This window comes from Hipposideros armiger, unplaced genomic scaffold (assembly GCF_001890085.2).
Source record: "Hipposideros armiger isolate ML-2016 unplaced genomic scaffold, ASM189008v1 scaffold_43, whole genome shotgun sequence".
Lineage (NCBI taxonomy): Eukaryota > Metazoa > Chordata > Mammalia > Chiroptera > Hipposideridae > Hipposideros > Hipposideros armiger.
Window position 1 is genome coordinate 2858096 of NW_017731393.1, and position 22735 is coordinate 2880830.

Below are 22735 nucleotides of genomic sequence, written 5' to 3' on the forward strand. Positions count from 1 at the left end.
GACGTCCTCCACAACTAGACTGAAGAACAAAACAACAGCAACTTGTCTGTTCCCCTTCCCCCAATTCCCCAGCACTGTTCCCTTCCCCCAATACCCCAATAAAAACAAAACAAAACAAAACAACTGTGAGTAATGCTCCTAACACACAGTAGAAGGGAAAAAGCAACTGGACCTGTGAACGGGGTGTGTGTACAGGGTTCTGGAAGAGGCCTCCCAGACAACAGGTGATTAATGAACAGGGGCTGTGACAGGTGTTGCCAGGTAGCCGGCCGGCCCTTAGGCCCCGAGGGCCTGGGGCCATGAGGGGAGACTCCTCTCCTGGCACTGTGATCCCAAATTCCACACAAGACAACAAGGAGGCGCTGAGACCCCCACTATGGAGGGGCTGCACCCTGGGGTGGCGGGGGGCAGAGCTGCCTGCTCTCCCCGGACTCTGGAAGTCAGAGAGGAGTCAGGGGCGAGGTCTCCTGGGGAGTGTGGATCTGTGAGCAGGACTTTGCTATCCTTTCCCTCAAAACCAAATGACTGTGGGCTCCAAGAGGGTCCCCCAGAGACTGGGGGTGCCTCTGGTGGATGAGAACCGCAGGTCCAGGGTGGGGAGGCGTCTGTGAGCACACACTGCGCCGGCCTCTCCTGGAGAATCCAGACGGCAGGAGACTTGCCGGGCAGCCCAGGACATCGGGGTACACGGCACCTAGAGGGGGACACACGGGCCACCTCTGGAGAGGCTCCCGTGGCTGCCCAGGAACTGCCAAGAGCAGTCAGCTCATCTGGACAGGGGCTAGGGTTTGGACAAAAGGGGGGATGGCGGCCCCTCTGGAGGGGTCTTTAGTGCCACTGAACTCTCTCCAGAGCAGACGCCCCACACAGGAGCGACCGCCACACCGGCAAAGGCTGAGGCAGCATGGAGCACACCCACGGGCGGCTGCCCCTGCCCCCTGGGGGAGGCAGGGAGCGCTCGTCCAGCCCCCACGCCCAGCCTCGCCCACTTTCCGTCCCTCCCTAGCCAGGTTGCCACGGGAGGGGGGAAGGCGAGGTTCTGAGTCTGGGATTAAAGCTTAAACCAGGTGGGATAGCTACAGCCAGAGATGACTAAAAAGGGGCGGGAAAGGGAGATTTGGCAGGTCATGGTTAAAGACAACGGTAGAAAAATAAAATGTACCCCAGAGTGATGGCTAGTGTTAGAGTACCCTGTTATTCAATCAAACAGCAATCTGAGTGTCGCCGTGAAGGGGTTCAGCAGCTGTTAACATCTACAATCAGTTGCCTTTAAGTCAAAGAGAGGACCCTAGAGTGTGGGTGAGCCTTACCCAGTCAGCTGAAAGCCTTCAGAGTGAACTGTGGGTGGGTTCCCTGAGGAAGCAGCAGATCCAGTGCATGGCAGCGGCAGCTCCTGCCTCAGGCCGGCCTACCCCACCCCACGGACCTGGCCTTGCCCAGCAGCCACCTCAAAGCTTAAGACAGCGCCTCGAATTCCATCGCTCAGTCTGTCTCTGTGTCTGTCTGTCTCTCTGCCCCGCTGGTTCTGTTCTCTCATGGAGCTCTGACTGACACGGCGCTTGGCCGATTTCTTAGTGAGCTGGTTCTGCTCTCCGGCAGCAAAGCAACGGCTGAAGTCCCCACTGCTGGTGTCCGGTCAGCTGCAGCCCATCCCCGTCACCAAATCCTAGGTGCTGAATTAGGGGTCTGCAAGGGGACATGGACTGACTTGCTTGTAATGCAGAAGTCCCCCTTTTAGTATCCTTTAAGGAAGGTCATCCCAGATCCAGGAAATTTTCTCATTAGCCAACTCTGATAAAAAGTATTTTTTTTTTACACAACACAGAAATCTCGCCCTGCAATTTCTACCCAATTTCCCGCCATGTTACATTGCATTAACTTAATGCTCATGTCCAGAAAACGCTAAATATACAAAAACTTGTATTCAGAAAAAAGAGAGGGAGTCAAACAGTAGGCCACTTCAAATTACTCTTGGGTTCCTGCCCTAGGGACACTGCTTAGCACAATGGCTCCAGGCTCCAGTTAGCTGAGCGCCGTGGTGCCAACATCCACGTGCTCGGAGGGAGTGCATGCTGTCCACACGCGTGGAGTTTAGTCTGAGAGAACCACAGGTGACCTTTGTCAATGTCATGCCACAGAAGCCGCAGGGCATCCTGTGTCTCCCGCAGGTGGGGCCCTGGGTCTGATGCGACCACACACACCCCTTCTACCTCTCAGCAGGAACACTGATGCAGAGTGGCCACAAGGCGTGGACACCGGGGAATCAGGCGACAGAGAGAGAGAGAGAGCAGCAGGCCTCGTGGGGACAGCCTCCCCCAGCCCTCCTCTTCCTCAGAAGCAGGACCCCACACTGAAAAACCTGCCCACACCTCAGCTTGCTCACCTGCTGAGAGAGGGGCAGCCCTTTCTCTGCCGGGCACATGTGAAACGGAACAGCTCGCGGCATAAACAGGCGCGCACATCTGTGGCCCACACGGCCACCTGTGTGGCGTAGAGTGACTCTGACACGAGGAGGCACCTGCTGTCACAGCTTTGACACTCCTCTGTTCAGTGCTTAAAACCAGCCCTGCAGATGTTCTCCAAATTGCTAAGTTTATCGAATTAGATGCAAACCAAAATGGCTCAGGAAGCGGCATTAAGGAAAATTCGTACAATTTGGCAATATCTCTCAGCCTTTCTATACCCGTAACCTTCAGTGCAGGTGTAGAAGGGGGGATGTGATAAAATATTCACGTCGTGACAACTGCAGCTCAGGAGAACACTTGGAGGTTTAAGACAGGAAGGGATTTGCTCCGAAAACCAGCACTGGTAATCTAACTTAAGAGATGATGAGGAAAGAAAGGTTGATTATTCAGCTCTTTGTTCAAAACCACAGGGCTATTGTGCAATGTTATTTATGCTGTTTTATTCACATGCACAGGATTTATAAAGGTGAGTCCACCGGAAGCCAAATTACAGTTCTTCCCATAATGGAAATACTAGCTTCTGAGCGAGTCAGGTTGCTAAGACACACTTTTTTTTTTTGGGGGGGGGGGAAGCTCATCTACATTATCTTTTTAATAGACATTTATATTTGCTTGTAAATGATACAATTTATCTCTGGAAAAACCAACAGAGGTAACTGACCATCACAGTGGGGCCATGGATACAAAAACCAACAAAACCTGAATTACAAAACTAAAGGCAAAACTCTTTCTACTAACAAGCAACATGGAAACATAACTGACAGGAGGACCCTAGGGACACAGCCACAAAGATGACCAAGGGACGCACTGCCCCGTTACCAGGCCTCAGTGGCGAGAATGTGAAAACCCCAATAAAGGGCACTGAAGAATTCCCCAACAGGCGGAGGAACCGGCTGTTCTCCAGGGTGGGGTGACGTCATATTACAAAGACATCACTTTTCCACAGAGCAGTTCATACACTGAATGCAATCTTAAACATATTCTAATTGGACTTTTGATGAACTCAATAGATATAATTTAAAATTTAGGCGGATAATAAAAGTCCTAGTAGCAATCTTAAAGGGAAGGACCGTCCCTTTCTTCATGTGTAAAGTTAGTCCTAATCTGCTCTCCCAGCAGAGTTCAGCTGTCATCCTGGGGACGTAGGTGCCACGATTCACTCACTGCCGACTGTCCATCACCTGCCGTAGGGCTGGCACCTAGGAGGTCCTCAAGTACCTGCTATCTGTCACCTTATAAACTGCAGCTCCAAGTAAGTACCTGAAAACTGTGAGCATTTTCTGACTAAACCTTAGATTTTAGCTGCAGTGCCATTTCATCAGGGGAGCCTGTCCCCACCAGCCCTAACTGGGTCCCTCACCGTAAGCTTGCCTATCAGGTTGTACATTTTCCTTGTGATATTTGTCTCAAATATAACCAGAGGGTTGGATAATTCTTGGGTTAATGTCTTCCTCGTGGCACCACCTTCCAGGTCACTGCACCACCTGGCACAGATGGGCACTCAGTAAACAGGTGAGTGAAGTAGGGCCCCCTTTTCCACGAAGCAACAGCACCACTTTCTCTAAGGCAAGAGCTGCCTTTAAAGAACATAGTTTATTTCCAAATAGATGCCAGAATATGAGAGCGAAGAAAAGAACTACAAGTTAAATTCTTATTTTGAATAGCTTGCTATATTTTTATAATCATTCAAGTATGTTCCTAAATATCAGTTAAAGATATTGTGGAAATAAAAACCTACAGATAAAAAACCCTGACAACCTTATTAAAGATTTAGTCTCAATTTTTTAAACAAAGGATATTTTAATTTTATAACTATTTCACTACATGTACAATAGCATCTTACTTCAGATAAGCATTCAAATATGCTATCGTTTATAATCATGTATATGAGTTTATCTTTTTATTTTTGAGTTTACGAATAGAAAAACTACTTATACAAAATAAGTAACTATTTGTAATACAGCGGGTCCTCAGATAATGTCATTTTGTTCAACATCTCTTCAGTACAATGTTGATGAGAATATAAAAATCAGTTCCTGGCCGGGGGCCCCTGTCTGTGCAGTGTGCACGGTTTCCCCAGGTCTGCGTGGGTTTTTTCCGGGACTCCGGTCTCCTCCCACATCACAGAGATGTGCACGTGAGTGAATGGCGTCCCAGTGTGAGTGGGTGTGGGTGTGAGTGTCCCTGCGTGGAAAGGTGTCCTGTCCAGGGTGGTCCCGCCTTGTGCCCTGAGCTGCCAGGGACTGGCTCCAGCCAACTGTGACCCTGACCTGGAATAAGCTTATCTTGTTTTTATTTATCTTTCTTAAATGTCTGTATAGCTCACATTTATTTTAGTGTTGAATATTAGAAGTGTTTTGGGTCTTCATTTAGAAGCTTGGTGGTGTTTTTATGACCAGAAAAATGCAGAAGGAACTTAACTCTTGTTTATATCAATTAGCCTCTGGTAACACTGGTTTCGTTATCCTGCGCTGTTTTACTTCAAGTCACCGTTTCCAAGAGCCTATCAAAGACGTTAAGTGAGGGGCCGGCCGAGTGGCGTGATGGTTAAGAACTGGCTTGAGACACCAGAGAGCCCCGGTTCGGATCCCACATATGAGGGCCAGTGACACTGCCCTCTACACCCCAAAAAAAAAAAAATCTTAAAAAAAAAAAAAAAAAAAACAATGTTAACATTTTTTTCTGAATATTTTAATCCCTGGTTGGTTGAATCCATGGACGCAAAACCCATTAATATGGAGGGCTGAATGTAATACCCATTCACAGCACAATATAATCAGTATAATCTAATCAAAGTAGTAAAAAATTTCAAAGAATTTAAAGTTTATTGATGATTATAAATGAACACAATTTCTTTTTCAAAGAGGGCTCATATTAGTGGTATCCTGATTTGACTTACTAAGAGTTATAAAAAACAGTATGAAACCATTTATGGTGAACACTACACATAAACAAGTACCTAATGAGCCATTCCTCACCAAGTAGTAAATAAAATAAGCAGTTCCAATAAAGTAAAAAAACTACAAACTATAGCAATGCTTTTGTTCTTTGGTAAGTGAAACTGCTGCAAGATAAACTGGAGCCAGAGTCAAAAAACAGAAATATAAATGGTGATAACACTATCACTACATTTAAATATTTATTAAACAAGCTGCATTATTAAAATTTGATATATTAAAAAATATTATAATTATAAAAGTATTATAAGACATAGTTAAAAAATTTCACACTTCATAGGAAGTTACAAAATAAGAAAAGTCTCCTCACCAGGCTAAAATAAGGGTTGGTTAAAAGTCAATTTAAGAATTCAGTTCCCTAGATATTCTCCCTTGGAAGACTAGAGGTTTATACTGGAAGAACCTTTTCTAAGGTATCAGACTAATCTGAAAGAAAGATCCAGATACTGATATGGGGGTTTACATGGGGAAGTTGGGGGAATGGGAAGGATGTGTGTAACGGTGGTGGGGATCTATATCCTTTTCTGTAAGTGGGGTGTCAACATGTCAGAAGTAGCAATATAACACTGTTATCGAGAGATATGGAGGGAAGCATCAAAAGGATCCTTCAAAAGAAAGTAAAGACCCCTGGAAAGGGATGTGTCAAGGAGATGGGGGCCCGGGCCTGCCAATTTTCATAGTAGACTTCATAGAACAATTTGGTTTATTAACCATGTGCTTGTATGAATATGAGAAAAATAAAAACTTAAAACAAAATGTCTCTTCCCTAATCTCAACCCAAACCTGGCTCACTCCCAGAAATTACAATTTTCTGGTTTTTTGTTGTTGTTGTTGTCTTTTTAATTTTAAAAGCCAGATATACTTTTAAAAGATCATGCCTACAATAAGTAAATTATGTAGTCATGGAACATCAAGATAAAGTTGATGAACAGAAAGACACACTGCAAAATTCAAGAGTAGAGATAACACAACAGTTTTTTGTTTTGTTTTGGGGGGTAGGGTGGGATTGCTTTATTTCTAACATAGGAGGAAAGGGAAAGAATTTTATTAAAATTCCTTTTCAGGTGAAGGTTTCTGCCAGTCCAAACAGTTAACATTGGCTTCTTTCTCCTTGGTCCAGAGCAGTCTTTTCTTTCATTGGCTTCTGAGGATGTAGTCATCTGCTGTGTAGACGTGATACAACCAGTGCTGAGATGGCTGGGATCATCCAATTGGCCCACCAGTTGAAATTAGCATCAATAGTAGTGATAAAAGTTTCCAAAGGCTTGGTCATCTTTGATCTGTCATCTGGATGAAGCTCTCCAAAGATGTATGTTTTGGACAATTCTCTAGCATCTGTAGAGTGCCTGACATCCTCAAAGTTTTCAGTAGCATCACCTCCAGCTTGTTCCCTAAGACTTCTTCCCCACCAGGATGCTCCTCCAAAAATTTAGTCAAATCGTACAGCTTGTGGTACAGGACCACCCAGCCAGCTGCTCTGGCTGTGGTGCTTCTGGATCTCTTCCAGGGTGTAGCACTGCCGGCCCTGTCCGACTGCTCCGCCATTTCAGACTGCGGTAAGTCTCAGGCCCTGCAGACACCAGCCGAGCTGGCCAAAGCAGAGCGCCTGGTCTCAATGAGCCAGGCCCCGGACATTCCCTGCATCCCGGCCCAACCCAAGTCCCTGCCCCCCANGGATCCCACATATGAGGGCCAGTGACACTGCCCTCTACAGCTAAGATGCTGAACAACAGCTCAACCTGGAGCTGGGCTGCCGTGAGTCGCCGGCGACGGTGGAGGCTGCAACCTCTGTGGCAGTGGGTTGCCACTTACATTCTAATATATTTGCTTTGTCCCATACTCTGATCTTTTTTTTTTTTTGTAGAAAAATGTGAGTTTAGGAATGCTTTAGAAGAGCAAAACTATATATTCTGTAGCCTACATGGCATAAATAACTGAACAGGGACGTTACAGAGCTGAAGTACCCACCGTTTCCCAGTCTGTACGTATAGCCAACCATTTTCATGCTATGTCCGTAACCACCCAGTGGATGTACGTATAATGGTTATGGAATTACAAATGATACACGAGCTTTGGTCTCTAGAATCACTGCTGGATCACCTGCATGGATGGAGCTGTGTTGATACTTCATTATAAATGAACACAGGCTTATACCTCTAAGACAGCATGGAGTAACAGGAGGCGGATTACCCTACTTCCTGACCGAAAAACTGGGCAAAATACAGGCGGTTACGGTTTGTTTTCAGGACCCTGGTTTTCAGGCAGGGAAGGACAGACCCCGGCAGCTGGGCAACAGTGCGGTGAGCCCACAGAGGCCCAGCTGCCTGCCTGGGCGGAACTTCCAGGTTGCAGCACAGGGAGCAAGAGCACCGGTGGGGCCCCGCAGACAGAGGTGCCTGAATTTGCAAGGCAAAGACCCAGAGAGGACAGCGAACACTGGAGATGGCAGAGGCCCCCTCAGCTGGACGGCAGAGGGCTGGTCAGCACCTTTGTGTGAGGAGAGCACCAGCAGCCAGAAAGGGACCTCCTGAAACGGCTGGCGACACCAGTGCCCGCCCAGGGCTGGGAACAGGGCCTGCTCCCGCTGACCAGACTGAAAACCTCCCACGTCATGGAGCACTGAGCTCATCATCACAAGGTCCTGTTCAGTCACGGGGGTGGGGTGGGGGGGGGGTGACTGGCCACAGAATTACTGGGCTCTGGTCCTTCTAACATAGCACAAACCAAGAATCAAAAGGGCCAAACTGTTTGCAAGTAACTTAACTGCACCTCAAAACAAATCTCAAGAACATTAATAGAAACACGCAAGGAAACAGCACTCAGCAGGGCAAAATACAGCGTCAGACATCCAGTAAAAAACTACCAGCCATGCAAAGAAGCAGAAAAACGTAATTTATAATGACAGAAAAACCCATTGACAGAACTGCCTGGAGCTGATACAATGTTAGAATTAGCAAAGATATTAAGAGCATTCTATGTGTTCAAAAAGTTAAGTGGAGACATAAAGTATAAAAAAAGACACAAATAAACCACCAGAGATTAAAATTACAATGTGTGAGATGAAAATTTTACTAGGTGGAAATTAACACCAGGTAAGACATTGCAGGAAAGATTAGTGAATTTGAAGATGGCAAAGGAAACTACCAAATGAAACAAAGAAGGAAAAAAAGGCTGGCAAAAGAGCACCAGTGATTTATGTGACAGCTCGAAGAAACCTAACACACACATGACTGGCGTCCCTGCAGGGCAGCGAGGGGGCAGAAAGAAGTATTTGAAGAGATAAGGACCAAACACTTTCCCAAATTTGATGAAAACTATAAATGGACTCCAAACACAAGAAAAAGGGAACCACGGCACATCATAATCCAAATTGCTTAAAAATCATAAAAGAAAAAATCTTAAAAGAAGCCAGAGGAACAAAAACAGGAATGGCAGTAGATTTCTCATCAGAAATTATGCAAACAAGAAGACAGTGGAGCAAAACGTGCAAAGGATAAAACCCGGACCTGGAGCTGTATACTCCACAAGCACATCTTTCAAAATTAAAGGCAAAAGAAAGACTTTTTTGGACATACAAAAATTGAAAAAATTAATCACCAGTAGACCTGCGTGCGCCACGAGAAGTACTAAAGAAAGTCCTGAGGCAGAAGGGAACGGATACCAGATGGACTTGTGTGTCTACACAATGGAGTGAAGAGCACTGAAAATGGTACCTGGGGAAGTAGAAAGTTTTAAAAATGACTTAAATCTCTTTAAAAGATAATTGTTTAAAATTAAAAAAATACTATGTTGTGGGGTTTATAACATGCGAAGAGGTCAAATGTATGACAACGAGAGCAGAAAGGCTGGCAGAGGGGACATGGAGGTACAGCACACTGCTGTAGGGTCTCCTATGCTGTGCAATGGCATGTGATCGCTTGAGGCTGCAATAAGTGCAAGGTGTATTCTAGAAAAGCTAAATACTTGAGATCAAACAATTAAGAGTTATCGTTAAAAAGCCAACAAAGGAGATCAAATGGATTCATAAAAGTACTCAGTTGATCCAAAAGAAAGCAGGACAAGAGGAAACGGAACAAGAATAGATGGGACAACACAAAACTACAGCAAGATAGCAGATTTAAACCCAACATATCCATACTCACATTGACAGTAAAAGGCTTGCACACCCCAATCAAAAGGCAGACATTGTCTGACTGAACACAAAAGCAACACCCAACTATATGCTGTCTACAATAAGCTCACTTTAACTATAAAGATTCCAATTGGTCAAAAGAAAAAGGAAGGAAAAAGGCGCACCGCACTAAGTCAGGAGGAGCGGGCGGCGGCTATTTTAACATCAGATAAAGTAGGTTTTGGAGCAAATAATATTACCAGGGATAAAAAGGATCACTTTATAATGATGAATGAGTCAATCCAACTAATAAATAATACTAATATTTATATATTAAATAACATGAAATAAAACTGATGGAAATGCAAGAAAACAGACAATAAACAATTAGAAACAGAAAACAAACAGCCCCAATTACAATTGTACCCCCAAGTGAAATACTTATTTGTGAGTCTAAAAAGATACATGTAGGATCTGTATGCTGAAGACTAAAATAAAGAGCAAAATGGGGAGATATTGTGCTCCTGGAAGGAACGCTTCAATACCATTAAGATATCAATTCTCTCCAAATCTACATATTCAAGGCAATCCAACCAAAACCCCAAAGACATTTTGTAGATAACAACAAGCTGGTTGTAAAATTTATATGGAAAGTTAAACTAACTAGAATAGCCAAACAATTTGGGAAAAGAACAGGGTTGGAGCACTCACACTACCTGATCTCAATATTTACTACGAGGTGCCCATAATGCAGAGAGTACGGCATCGGTGAGCAGACTCGTGATCAATGGAACAGAAGAGGGAATCCAGAAAAAGACTCACAAATATGGTCAAATGATTGTTGACAGAGGTGCAAAGGCAATTCAATGGAGAATGGTTAGTCTTTTGAACAGTTTTCCATGAATAGAATTCTTGGACATCTATATACCAAAAAATGAACCTCAGGGTGGATCACAGACCTAAATGTAAAACTGTAACGCTTTTAGGAGAAAATCTTTGTGAACCTGGGTTACATAAGGGCTTCTTAGATATGATTCCAAAAGCACTATTCATGAAAGAAACAAATCATACATTAGGTTTCATCTAAACCAAGAACTCTGTAAAAGACGCTGTTAAAATAAAAAGATAAGCCACAGACAGAGAAAACACTTGCAAATCACAGAACTGGCAAATATTGTGTATCCAGGATACGGAAAGTCGTCTCAAACTGAACAGCAATAAAACAACCCAATTAAAAAATGGGCAAACTATTTGAACAGACACTTCACCAAGGAAGGTATACATACAAATGACAAATGAGCACAGGATAAAATGCTCAGCATTATCAGTAATTAGGGAAATGAAAATTAAAGCCAAAATGAGATAACAGGACTGCTGATACCAAATGCTGACAATGCACTCTCATACACGGCCGGTGGGCGTGCAGAAATGGTACTGCCTCTTTGTCAAATGGCTGGGCAGTTTCTCAGAAAGTTACACAGACACTTACAATACGACCCAGCAATCCCACACCTATGAGTTTATCCAAGTTAAATAAAAACCTATGTCCAAAACTTGTACATGAATATTTACAGTTTTATTGTCCAAAACTGGAAATAACCCAAATATTCCTCAACTGGGGAATAGGTGAGTAGACTGTGCTACTTCTATGAATTACTACTGAGCAAGTAAAGGAACGAACTATTGATACCTCAACAACACGGATGACTCTCAAGCACATGATACTGAGAGAAAAAAGCTAGACTTGAAGGCTACATACCAGCTGAGTCCATGTGTATGACATTCTGGAAAAGACAAAATGACAGAGCTGGAGGACAGACCAGTGGTGGCCAGGGATGATGGGGACGGGGAAGGCCTTACTACGGTGGAGTAGAATAAAGTCACTTTTTGAGGGCGTAATGAAACTATTCTCTATGTTGACTGTGGTGGTGGTTACATGACTACATGTATTTATCAAATCTCAGAGAAGTGTTTGCTAAAAAGAGTGACTTCTGCTGTATGTGAATTAAAATTTTAAAAAATGTTATGGAAAGATATTTACTAGGCACTGAGTTCCCAAACCTTCTTGGTGACAATGTCCTTAGTGTCTAAGTGATATCTTCGTTGTGCCCCTAGACCAAAGACATACTCATCAATTTAGGAGCTTAAAAAACCCCCAGCTTTACTGAGTTATAATTGACATATAATTAATTGTAAATATTTAAAGTGTACAATTTGATACATTTAAAATATGCACACATCTGTGAAAGTATCAATCAAGATAATGAATACATCCATCATCCCCAAAAGTTTCTTAGTGGCCTTTCGAAAAAAAAGAAAACCTGTCGGTTGGAGATGGGGATGGTTGTAGGTTGGGGGGCAAGGGGGAGGGTGGAGTAAGGAAAAAGATGAACTTTTACTTCCTATGTTTTTGTATTTATTTCACTTACTATAAAACAAACATGCATTTCTTTTATAATTTAAAAACATCAAACAATACAAAGGGAGATTCTCTTGAAATAAGAGCAAATCTCCAAGAAATGGCTCATTACTATTTAAAGTAGAGAAATCATTCTCTGGATTCCAATACCACTTTGTTTTAATCTGCTTTAGCGCTCGCTGACGTCAGCACCCACGTTATGGCGATGTTGGTGAAACAAAAACAACGGCGCGAAAAGGGGAATGCATGATTTAAATCGTCAGTTGAAAATCTGTAGACTATTTGAGGCTTCACTGGTTAATGCGCTACCTTCTTTAATTTGCAACATTCTTTCCTCTCCCATTCCCTTACAACAAGTATACTTTCCAGAAGACACTATGTATATCAGGTATAAAAATATAGAAGGAGAGAGTCCCACATCAATCTTAAGTGAAGCACAAGACAAGCACTGTGGGGATCTGGACGTTAAGCCTTCCCGAAGGACCCCAGAAAAACTCCTATGCCCTTAATAGAAAATGTGGACTTGAACCCTAAACATAAAAGAAAAGAAAACTTGTTAAGTTAGTATCTATCTAGTCATTTACAAGCAGTTCAGATTAAAACGTGAACTTGTTTTTCATGGAACCCAACATGGGTCCTGATAAGAACAATACTATTAAACTACATATGGAGAGCATGTTTTTTCAAAAAGAAAAACATATATTTAATAATTTTTGATGATGACAAATGTGGTACATGATCATTATTAAAAATTTTTAAAATTACAAAAATACAGTAAAAGGGGAAAATCCGCATAATCACACCATCCAAAGGGCAGCTACTATTTACAGTTGGACTCCTCTGAATATAGTGAGTGTCCCAGAGGGGGAGGTGTAGGGCAGACACTGCCCTGATTCACCATTAGTCCAGCAAGGAATGCGTGGGTACCTGGAGAGAGGCCACTGTGCACTCGACAGCTCACTCCACCGTCAACCTGAACAACCCTGTCTGCCCTTCAACTTATTTTCACCTGTAACTGCTACCACTAGTCTTAGTGCCGTCGTCTAGGCAGGAAACGTGGCGCCAGGGAACGTTCATGAGTCCCCAGGAAACGGCAGTGCCTGAATTCAGTAGGAGACGTGAGGGGGAGCATATAACGCTTCCTCTCGGGGAGTTTGGGGCCTGGGCCCCCTGGAGGGCTCTAAGGTCAGGGGGGCAGCACGAGGCGGTTCGTCTGAACAGTGATTCTGAAGCTCCTGCATGTAAGAACTGGACTACAGGTGACAGTGTGCGGCCCAGGAGGCGGCATTTCTAACCAGCTCCCAGGCGGTGTTGGCTGCGGCCTTTGACTGCCATGCTTCAGAAGAGCGGGTCGCAAGCTTTTTGGTCTCAGGACCCCGTTAGAGGCCTAAGAATTCTTGAGGACCCCGAAGAGCTTTTGTTTAGCAGAGTTATAGCTATTGAAATTGACTGTATTGGAAATTAGATCAGAGAAATTAAAAAAAATGTTGTCATTACAAATAATAAAACTATTATGTCTGAACACAAATAACATAATTTATACAAAATAATTTTTTCTTAACTATTACTTGTTTCATAAAAGAACTCATAATAAATAAAAATATTTCCCCAAACAAAAACAAATTCAGTGAGAAGAGTGGCCCTGTTTTACATTTTTGCAAACCTCTCATGTCTGGCTTCATAGACAAAGCTGGCTTCTCACGTCTGCTCCTGTGTGTAGAATGTTGGTTTGGTTGAAATATAGGAAGAAACATCCACCTCCCACAGACATGCAGCTGGAAGAGGGAGGGGTGACTGACAGTCTTTTCAGGTAACTGGACTTCTTCGGTGTTACACCAAAACTAGCCAAGAGGTAGGTAAAGGTTCGTTGTCACGTGGAGCCTCAGACCTCCTCAGCGAGGGCGTCGTGCACGTGAATGGCTCTCTGGCCCGGGAGTGATTTGGAACATCATTTATTGCTTATCTGGAAAATACTGGTCCCTGAATTATGCAGGTCTTCCAGTGGGGACTCAATTCATCACATGTGTAAAAGCTCCCATCCATCCCTCTCACCACAAATCCCAGCAGGAGAGGCAAGAAGAGGAAGCTCCCGCTGGCAGACACAAATTTCCCAAAATTCAAATTTTCATCTGAAAGCTCGAATTTCATCATCGACAACAAACACTGTCAGTTGTTTTCCTCAGACCGACATTCTTGTTTTGTTAATTTTTTGAAAAAATGCTTGCTAAATGTTCAAGTCTGAATAACCAGTTTGTCAGTCATTCTTCAAGTAAAACTGGCATTCCGTGAAATAAGTGGCTCCTTGGTTTTGCTATCAGCGTTTTAACTGATATGAGAAAAATGCCAATGTCTGAAAAAAAGATTAACTAGGTAATTTAATTAAAAAAAAACAGATGGCTGGTTATATTTTTAAAAATGATTGAAATGAAGAGATCATGGAGTTTATGTCATTTAGGCCTGAGAATAGAGATGCCAGGAGTTTCCCTCCAGGTACTGCTCCTTTTCATCGTTTCATCCTCGTCTCCTGAACCTAAGTTTTTTTAATCTGGAAGATAAAGAGGTCGGGCTAGGTGATCTGTATGGCTGTTAAATTCTAGGACTGAAGTCTATAATGTATAAAAACATACAGTCATGAGGGAATGCAAAGTCAAACCACAGAGAAACACCACTTCACAACCATGAGGACAGCTGTCATTAAAAAGACAGACCATCACACGTGTGGCGAGTACGTGGAGAAACCAGAGCCCTCACACAACTGTGGGGATGTGAAATGGAGTGGCCGCTGTGGGAAACAGCCTGGCAGGTCCTCAAACATTAAACACGCAGATTTAACATGTAACCCAGCAGTTCCGCTCCTAGGTAAATACTCAGGAGAAATGGAAACACATATGCACACCAAGGCTTGTACACGAATGCTCACAGCAGCATTATTCACAACTGCCAAGCAGCAGGAATAACCCAAATGTCCATCACCAGATGGATGGATAAATCGAGTGTGGTCTACGACCATGTAATGGAACATTACTTAGCAATGGAAAGAAGCTCCGATACACGCTGCAACATGGATAACCCTTGAAAACATTATCTAAGCGAAAGAAGGCCACAGATTGCATAGTTCCATTTCTAAGAATTGTCCAGGTTGGGCAAATCTAGAGACAGAAAGGAGGTTAGTGGTCGCCAGGGGCTGGGGGGAGGGGTCAGGGAGGGCCGGCAGAGCCTGTTAAGGGGTATAGGGTTTCTTTTAAGGGGATGAAAATATTATGACATTAGATGTGATAATGGCTGCACAATCTTATAAATGTATTAAAAACCACAGAATTGTGCATTTTAAGTGGGTGAATTGCATGATATGTGAATTCTCTCTCTAAATCTGTTAAAAAACCATATCGTAGTCCAGTCTAATAGGGAATCTATTTGAAAGAAGCAAGCATAAGGAGTATAATTCTTTCAAGCTTTGGATTCTTCAAAGTAAATGGAAATTAATGTCTCAAAAAATACTATGACAACACACACATACACACCGCCCCCCAGCAATCCTTCAAGCAAGCCGCCAGGTGCTGGGTCAGTGGCAAGCACATCAGGGCCCCTGAATGGAGCCATGAAGGGCCCTCCTCTTTTCCACTTGCCATGCTGGGTCCAGGCACTGCTTGGGATGGATGCCTTCTGTTGGACGCTCGAATTCTGCAGCCACTCTACCTCTGAGAGGTCAGGACCACCCCCACCACACTCTTTCTTTGTCATTGTACCTTTCACCAATGCCCTGTGTCTCCAGAACAAAACAACAGCAAGTGAACCCAGACATCCTATCTGCCCGCCACTCCTCCCTGCACCCCAAAGATTCAGACAAACTCGAGATAAGGCAAAGGCTGTTTGTGCTCTCTCCTCACCCCCTACAGTCAGAGCAAACAGTGACTGTCGTCTGTTCTCTTGGTGACACAGAAAGCACCTCCTGTGCACCTAGCTTCACAGGACAGTCTAAGTCACCACACACAGAGTTCTCTCTGCACCTTCCTCCCACCACCTGGCCATATGGAGTCTTGCATCTGTATCCACTCGCTATACTTCCCTTCACAGCATTACCATAACCTACAACAATGCACATCACATTACTTGACGCCTGTCCTCCACAGGAAAGTTTCGGGACGGCAGAAATCGGGCTCACCACCCCGTCTCCTCACCTGACAAGGTGTCTGGCCCACAGTGGATGCTCAGAGTCTGCTAAGTGCTTTAGAGGCCAAGCTGTCCAACACTGAAGGCTGGCCTGAGCTTCAAGGTGGGGAACAAAGTTAGGACAGCAAAGTGACACGATCATGTCTAGTTTGGACACGATTTTGACAGGGAGAGGAGAGGTCATGATTTTTAAAGAAAATAATTATTCTTTTTGAGAAGTAGTAATTATTTAATAAAAAAAGAAGTTGTAAGGGCTTTAAACATCCTAAGTGGTTCTGCGAATGCACACTGCTATTGTGAAATAAATGCAAGCGACAGGCTGATTCAAGCAGGTGGGCCACGCTGGGTCAAGGGCAGGCATTTGATCCAAACCAGGCCAACTGAAGTCTTGTTCTCTGCACTCTCCCCTCTAGGGTTAAGAGCGGGACTCAGGGTCTGCCAGCAGCCAAGGCTCCTTATAAACAGAAACCCTTCCATACATGTGATTTAATATAGAATAAGTTGATGTGTTTATACCTTTAATATATGTTAATTTAATTTAAAAATAAATGTAATATATAATAAAAAGCATTTAAAATCAATGGGGGAAACGGAATATTCAATACATGATTTTTCCATCATTTTAGAAGATAGTAAAGTTTTATCCCTACCCTGAACCATACAACAAGTTCAGGAAGATTATAATGTATTGCAAACAAAAAAATTATGAAAGTATTTGGATAAAATATTAGAGACTTTTGTGGTCCTGGGGTTTGGAGGTCTTCCAAAGGAATTGAGAGTTGAAATTAAGGAGAGAAAAAAAGATATTCCCCCAATTTTCCTTAATGTGAATGGGTAAAGTGTTAGAGTATTTACTGCTCAGTGTGTGTGCCTACGGCTATTCTTCAGGTGTGAGTCTGGGGAAGGGCCCTATGTGGCCCTGCACCCCTAGGATGACCACACGAGGTAAATTCTGAACTTTAAGAGTTAATAATAATAAATTAAAACAATCAAGTTGATCTCAACTCCTGACACAACAGATTGTGAATTATACAAGACCATTACTTCCATCTTCTTTTTCCAAAGCAAACATACTAAAGTGAGAAATAAACATATTTTAGGTAGACAAGTCAATTCTGAAATATATAGCTTTGGGGGAATAAAATCAGCAACTTAAGGAGTTCAATGAAAATCAGGATTTAAATTTTATACTAAACAACAAGGACTCCCTAGTAACTGGGGAGTACTAATTTCAAAGGCAGATAAAACATCAACAATTAAAAAAAAAAACGCAGCAGAAAACTGGAGCTAAGTGTCAAACAGTAAGAGTTTTAGTAACTTTAGGCATCGCATGTTTCCAGGTGGTACCAACTGAGGTCACAGTGAGAGCCTGCAAAGGACCTGGAAACGGGCTGTAAAGCATGAGACGCAAGAGGACTGAGATTCGGGCCCTGAATGAAACCAACAATGAGCTAACAGCAGGATGACAGAGTTAGGTGTGTCCTGATACCTGCATTGACAACAGGCTCTGCCAATCAGGATGGACCGTCCTGACACCAGCTTGGCCCCATCATTATTTTCACTCCACCCTCCTGTACATGTGTGGACAACATGTTTACTTCTATATTATGTATGAGCATTATTATATTAATGTATATTTAAACAAACCAATTTAAAGAGGATAAGTACAAATAAAAGTTCTAACATCTCTACCCCATAGGCTACTTGTAAGAATTAAACAAGTTAATGCTTCAACTGGTCCCCAGAAGGCACTCAAGTTCCCTCACTGTTATCATCACTATAATCCAGGACACATTACAAAGATTTTCATTCTTCAAGGCACAAGTACAGATTTTGGAACAGGAAGATTTTTTTCGTGGGAAGTGTTGTGTTAGGCTCAAATGTCTCAGCTTATTCTAGACTCTCCGAGTGCTGGCTGTACCTCAGGGTTGGGACATGCTGGTGAAGCTATCATCACTTACCATATGCACTACTTCTGGGTAAATAGGCTCTGTGATCACATTCCGATTATGGGTGATATATTCTACCATCTCACTTAAAGCAGCTCGTTTTACTTCCTTCCACTTTAGGTCACTTAGTGGATCGGAAACAAAGTCAAAGAGGACACAACACTGACGTAACTTCTGGATAAAAAGCTTCTCTTGATCAGCAGGAGGAACATCTGAAAAGCAGAAAGCAAAGAAGACTCATCACAAAAATGCTTCATCCCCAATTGTGAAAACACTTTAAAGCCTTCTACTATTTTTATTTTGAATTAATAGACATTCAAGAAAAAAAAAGGATGGAGTAGGGGTGACTAGAGGTTAAACATTCCTTAAAGAAAATGAAAAGGAAAAAAACACTAGTCACTGCTCAGAACACATGCTTCATATGATAGTTTCTATACTGCTTAACTCTTGAGACTACGTCGAGAGGGGTTCAGAATAAATTCCTTCTAAATGTGTTCATTCAGTAAATATTATCTGAGAGCCAGTAATCACATGCCAGCACCGTGTGGGCAACGGAACAAGAGACAAGTCACAGGCCCCGGCCTGGGGTGAGGGCCACGGACACTCACACCAACATGACAACCGAGATCACAGGTACAGGCAAGGCAAGCAAAGGTCGGGGGAAGGATGTCCCCGCAGGTCTGCTAGCGCTGTAAACGCACAGGGGAGTCTGAAGCTTGCCAAAATGAGCCTTTACAAATCCCTGCTGCTCCACAAAGCACCTTCCATTCCCATTTGGAGTTGGGTCATCACACATTACGTATGATGACAGCAGTACAGAAAGCACTGATAACCACTACTATTTTTTACTGAGTGCTTACCTGGGCTAGGCGCCATCCTAAACGCTTTAGACACATTTTTTTTCATGTCATCTTTATGACAATACAACAAGATTAAGAAACAGGTTTAGAGGGTTAGTGAAGGGCTGGGAAGTAATGGAACTGTACGCCTTTCCAGAATTCCGGGAAGCTCAGGAAGCTTCTATCTGCCAGTGTGAGCTTGGCAGCTTCCCCAGGACGAGGAAGAGATTGGGGCGATGCTAACGACGAGATTTATTGATAAATATACTGAAACGTGTTCATGATTTACAAATGTCCCAGGAACTCAGGGACCAGTATTTTCCAAGTGATGAATACACAGTGTTACAATCACTCAAGGACAAAGAAGCACTTCAAAGGGCAAGGTCGTCTCTGGGTTGTAGTGGAATAAAACGCACAGGCGGCTTACTGATAATGGTTTCAGATGCCACACGCAGATTCCTTCAAGAAGCTGCCCATCTGTTAAGTTTTGGTGTAACAGCAAAGAAAACGTCCACAATGACCCAAAGGCTGTTAAGATGCTCTTCCGCCTCCCAACCATGTCTTCCTGAACCTCAGCCATAACGTGTGGCGGCAGGCTGAACGTGCAAGCAGGCAGGGAAGCCTGGCCATCTCCAAGAACCCAGGCGTTAGAGAGACTTGCAACAATATAAAACAATGCCACCCGCTCATTAAATTTGTTTTTGTTTTAAGAAACATGGCTATTTTCACAACTGTATGTTATTTCTGTTAACGTGTAATAGGTTTGCTATTTTAGTAATTAATAATACTTAATTTTTGTGTGTGTGGTTTAATTTCAAATGTGGTTAATGTCGGTAGCTAAACCCACATACACAAAAGCTCTCTGGGGTCCTACCCGGTTTTGCGGAGTGATGCCCCCACCCCTCACCAGCCTGCACCCGGGCGCCTCCTCAGCCCTTGCGCTTTCCTGCTTTCACCTGCGCATGCTCACTGCCTCCTTCTCCGGACAGTCCTCCCCGTTCTTCTTGCTCTTCCTGCTCCTACCTGTCCACTTCCTGTTCTGGGTTCTCACTTCCGAGTTAGAGGAGATGCGCCTCTCTGAGCTGGCTAGTTAGCACTTCCTGTTGCTTTCGACAGGGAGCTAGCTAGTTTACTACTTCTTCCTCCATGAGATTCTTTTGGAGGGCAGGTGCCAGGTGACTGTTCTCCAGCTCCCTCTGTCCTCGATGCCCAAACCTGAATCGACCCACTTTGTGGGGAACGGAGGTCCCCCTGGTTCCTGTGCTGCATGCAGGGGTGTGGGTAAGGGGGTAAGTGCCTGCAGGACACTTAGAGGACCATGGAAACCAAAATGTGACTCACAAACACTGTGGTTACTCAGTGACTGCTCAGGCCTTTTAAACGAGTAATGGTCATTGCAGTGTTTGGGTCTCCTAACATTCAAACATCCAGCCTTTCCGATGAAAAGCTGTCATTTTCTGGACTGCCTTGTCGCCTGACTCCAGCCCTCGTGTCTACGCCCTTTGACCTCCCTCTGCTTTGCCGGGATCACCTCATTTGAGCTCTTTTGGCAGTCACAGAGCCACAGCTTACACATTTGGGACCTTTGGGCATGCTCACGTTCGGCACTGCAGAGAACTAAGATGCCCCCGTTTCCCCTAAGGGCCACCCTGACACCCTTCACTCAGGACCTACTCAGCATGGCTTCTAAGAAGTGCCAGGTAACCCCACTAAGCACACCTCCTCATGAACCCTTGAAAGCACAGTGCTGGGCGGGCACGGTTGGACCAGGTGGAGATGAGGACAGACGCCGAGCGCTAAAACGCCTTGCCCACGGCCACCACGCGGGAGGTGGCACAGCACAGATGTGACTGTATAATGTACTCTTAACACAAGGGTATCAAGACACAGACGGGGGCTGGGGACATCTGGGGTGGTGTCAAAGAAATCTTCTATACATCAAAAGGCCCCAAAACACTGCTCACTTTTAAAACAGTACAGTAACTGACATTCAGAAAACTGTCACCAAAACACAAAAACAAATCTATTATGATTAAGAAGGAAGAGGAGAGTAAAATCTTTTTTTCATAAAATTTGTATCTAAAATTCCTCTAAAAGGCAAGAAAACCTCAACTTTCTGGAAATTATGTCAATTCTTGCAGAGTTCCATACAGTTAAGGTGTTAAAGTACTATTTTTGTTTATAGTTTATAAAGTTTATGATTATAATCTCATGAGCTCTTTACTTTTTAAAACTTCATTTGGCTATTTTTAAAATAATTTCACTGTTTTTAAAAAATTCTGTACGATAACCATGAAATTGAGTACGACAATAAAAATATTGCATCCTTAGTCCCTATCAAATATTTCCATGTTTTGGGCCGGCTGAGTGGCTCAGTTGGTTAAGAGCTCGCTCAAGAGTTTGAGCTTTGAGCAACAGCGGTTCGAGTCCAGCCCGAGCTGAGCAGCCGCTGAGCTGCCAGCAGGTAGCAGGATGGCTCAGCTAAAAAAAAAAAAAAAATATTTCCATGTTTTCTGAATGCAAGTTAATTAAGCTGCTTACTGGTTAACATAATGAAAAGGTCTTTATTTTCTGCTGTGTTAAGAGGACTGCACGCCTGGGGAATAAAAATGAGTGGAGGTGGTGGAAGAATGTGCTTTATGCCTTTTTGTATTGATTTTTTAACAGTATAAATGAGTTACTTTTGTATTTAGAAAATAAATTAGCACTGCTAATCTTGAAAGATGAAAAAAGGTATGACAGGCTATAGCCTGTACTTTACTCTTCTGATTATCCATGTAATATAAGCCAAATGTTAAAAACTAACCAGGGCTGACACTGTGGGTAGACTACACTTCAGGTGCTTGGTATAAGGCTGCCTGACTCTTAAGTAATAAACCATGACCTTAAGGTTTGACCCAAATCTTATAATTACTTCTATGAAGCAGAACAGAAATAATAATAATGGATTTTGAATTCTGCCCATGCATGACAGTGGCTTACTTTAATTTTGAATTGTACACAGACTAATAACTGACAACACTGGTTTCTGAACCTATTAATGAATATATCTTGATCCCGACAGAGAATATCAACTTAACAGCACAAATCAGACAAAACTCAAGTGCAGCCTGTTGGAGTTGCCCGATGACAGGGCTCTTTAACTAGAAAGGGTGTAAAAAGGTCACCTGCCAGGAGAAGTCCTGTGACACCACCAAATAGCCTGACACTACGTCAAAACTGCTGATCTAGGCTGGAGAACATTCTTAATGTTTGCTAATGCTTCCTTTTATTATTTTTAAAGTTGAGAGTGATAAGAATCTTCTTCTACACAAGCAATATCACAAGCACCTCGTGTGTGTATAAATCTTTTTAGCACCGCTCCACCCGTATTTTCACGAATTTGCTATGTGAACTTGGGCTGCTTCCCAATTACGTTAAGGTAAATCCTAACGACATCAGGAGCAAAATGCATGGGCAAGCTCATGCAAAGCCTGCAGGGGGAGAGGGGAGAAGGCACGACCACGGCATAATGCAATAACACAGAGGAGGCGGAGATAAGAATGGGCGTGTTCCTCTTCCAAAAACACATTTACTAAAGGGAAGCCTGTAGTTAGTACATGATGGATAGACGTGCTTCATGAAGGTTGCCATTAGAGCAGGTGGGGCACCCTTTCTGGCTTGGTGGGTGCTCCTGGTCCCACAGGGAGGGAGGCGGAATCCTTACACGCTATACGGAATGGACTTGGTGCACGGCCCCCTGACCTCAAAGTGGGGGCGAGCCCCGGGGGTTACCCAAGGCCGTAACAGAGCTTTCACTTATGTTTTCTTCTCCTACAAAGAATA

General features: G+C 43.6%; 1 protein-coding gene and 1 pseudogene across 8 annotated transcripts in view; both read right to left on the bottom strand.

Annotated features, from left to right (window-relative positions):
- Nucleotides 1-22735, bottom strand: part of PPP2R5C (protein phosphatase 2 regulatory subunit B'gamma) — a 151421-nt gene that overhangs the window by 41072 nt on the left and 87614 nt on the right. For all 8 annotated transcript variants that reach the window (XM_019639288.1, XM_019639290.1, XM_019639287.1 and 5 more), the window contains one exon: nucleotides 18084-18283. In XM_019639288.1, the coding sequence (XP_019494833.1) occupies nucleotides 18084-18283 (200 nt within the window). The remainder of the gene's footprint in view (nucleotides 1-18083; nucleotides 18284-22735) is intronic.
- Nucleotides 6429-6967, bottom strand: LOC109381057 (cytochrome b5-like; annotated as a pseudogene).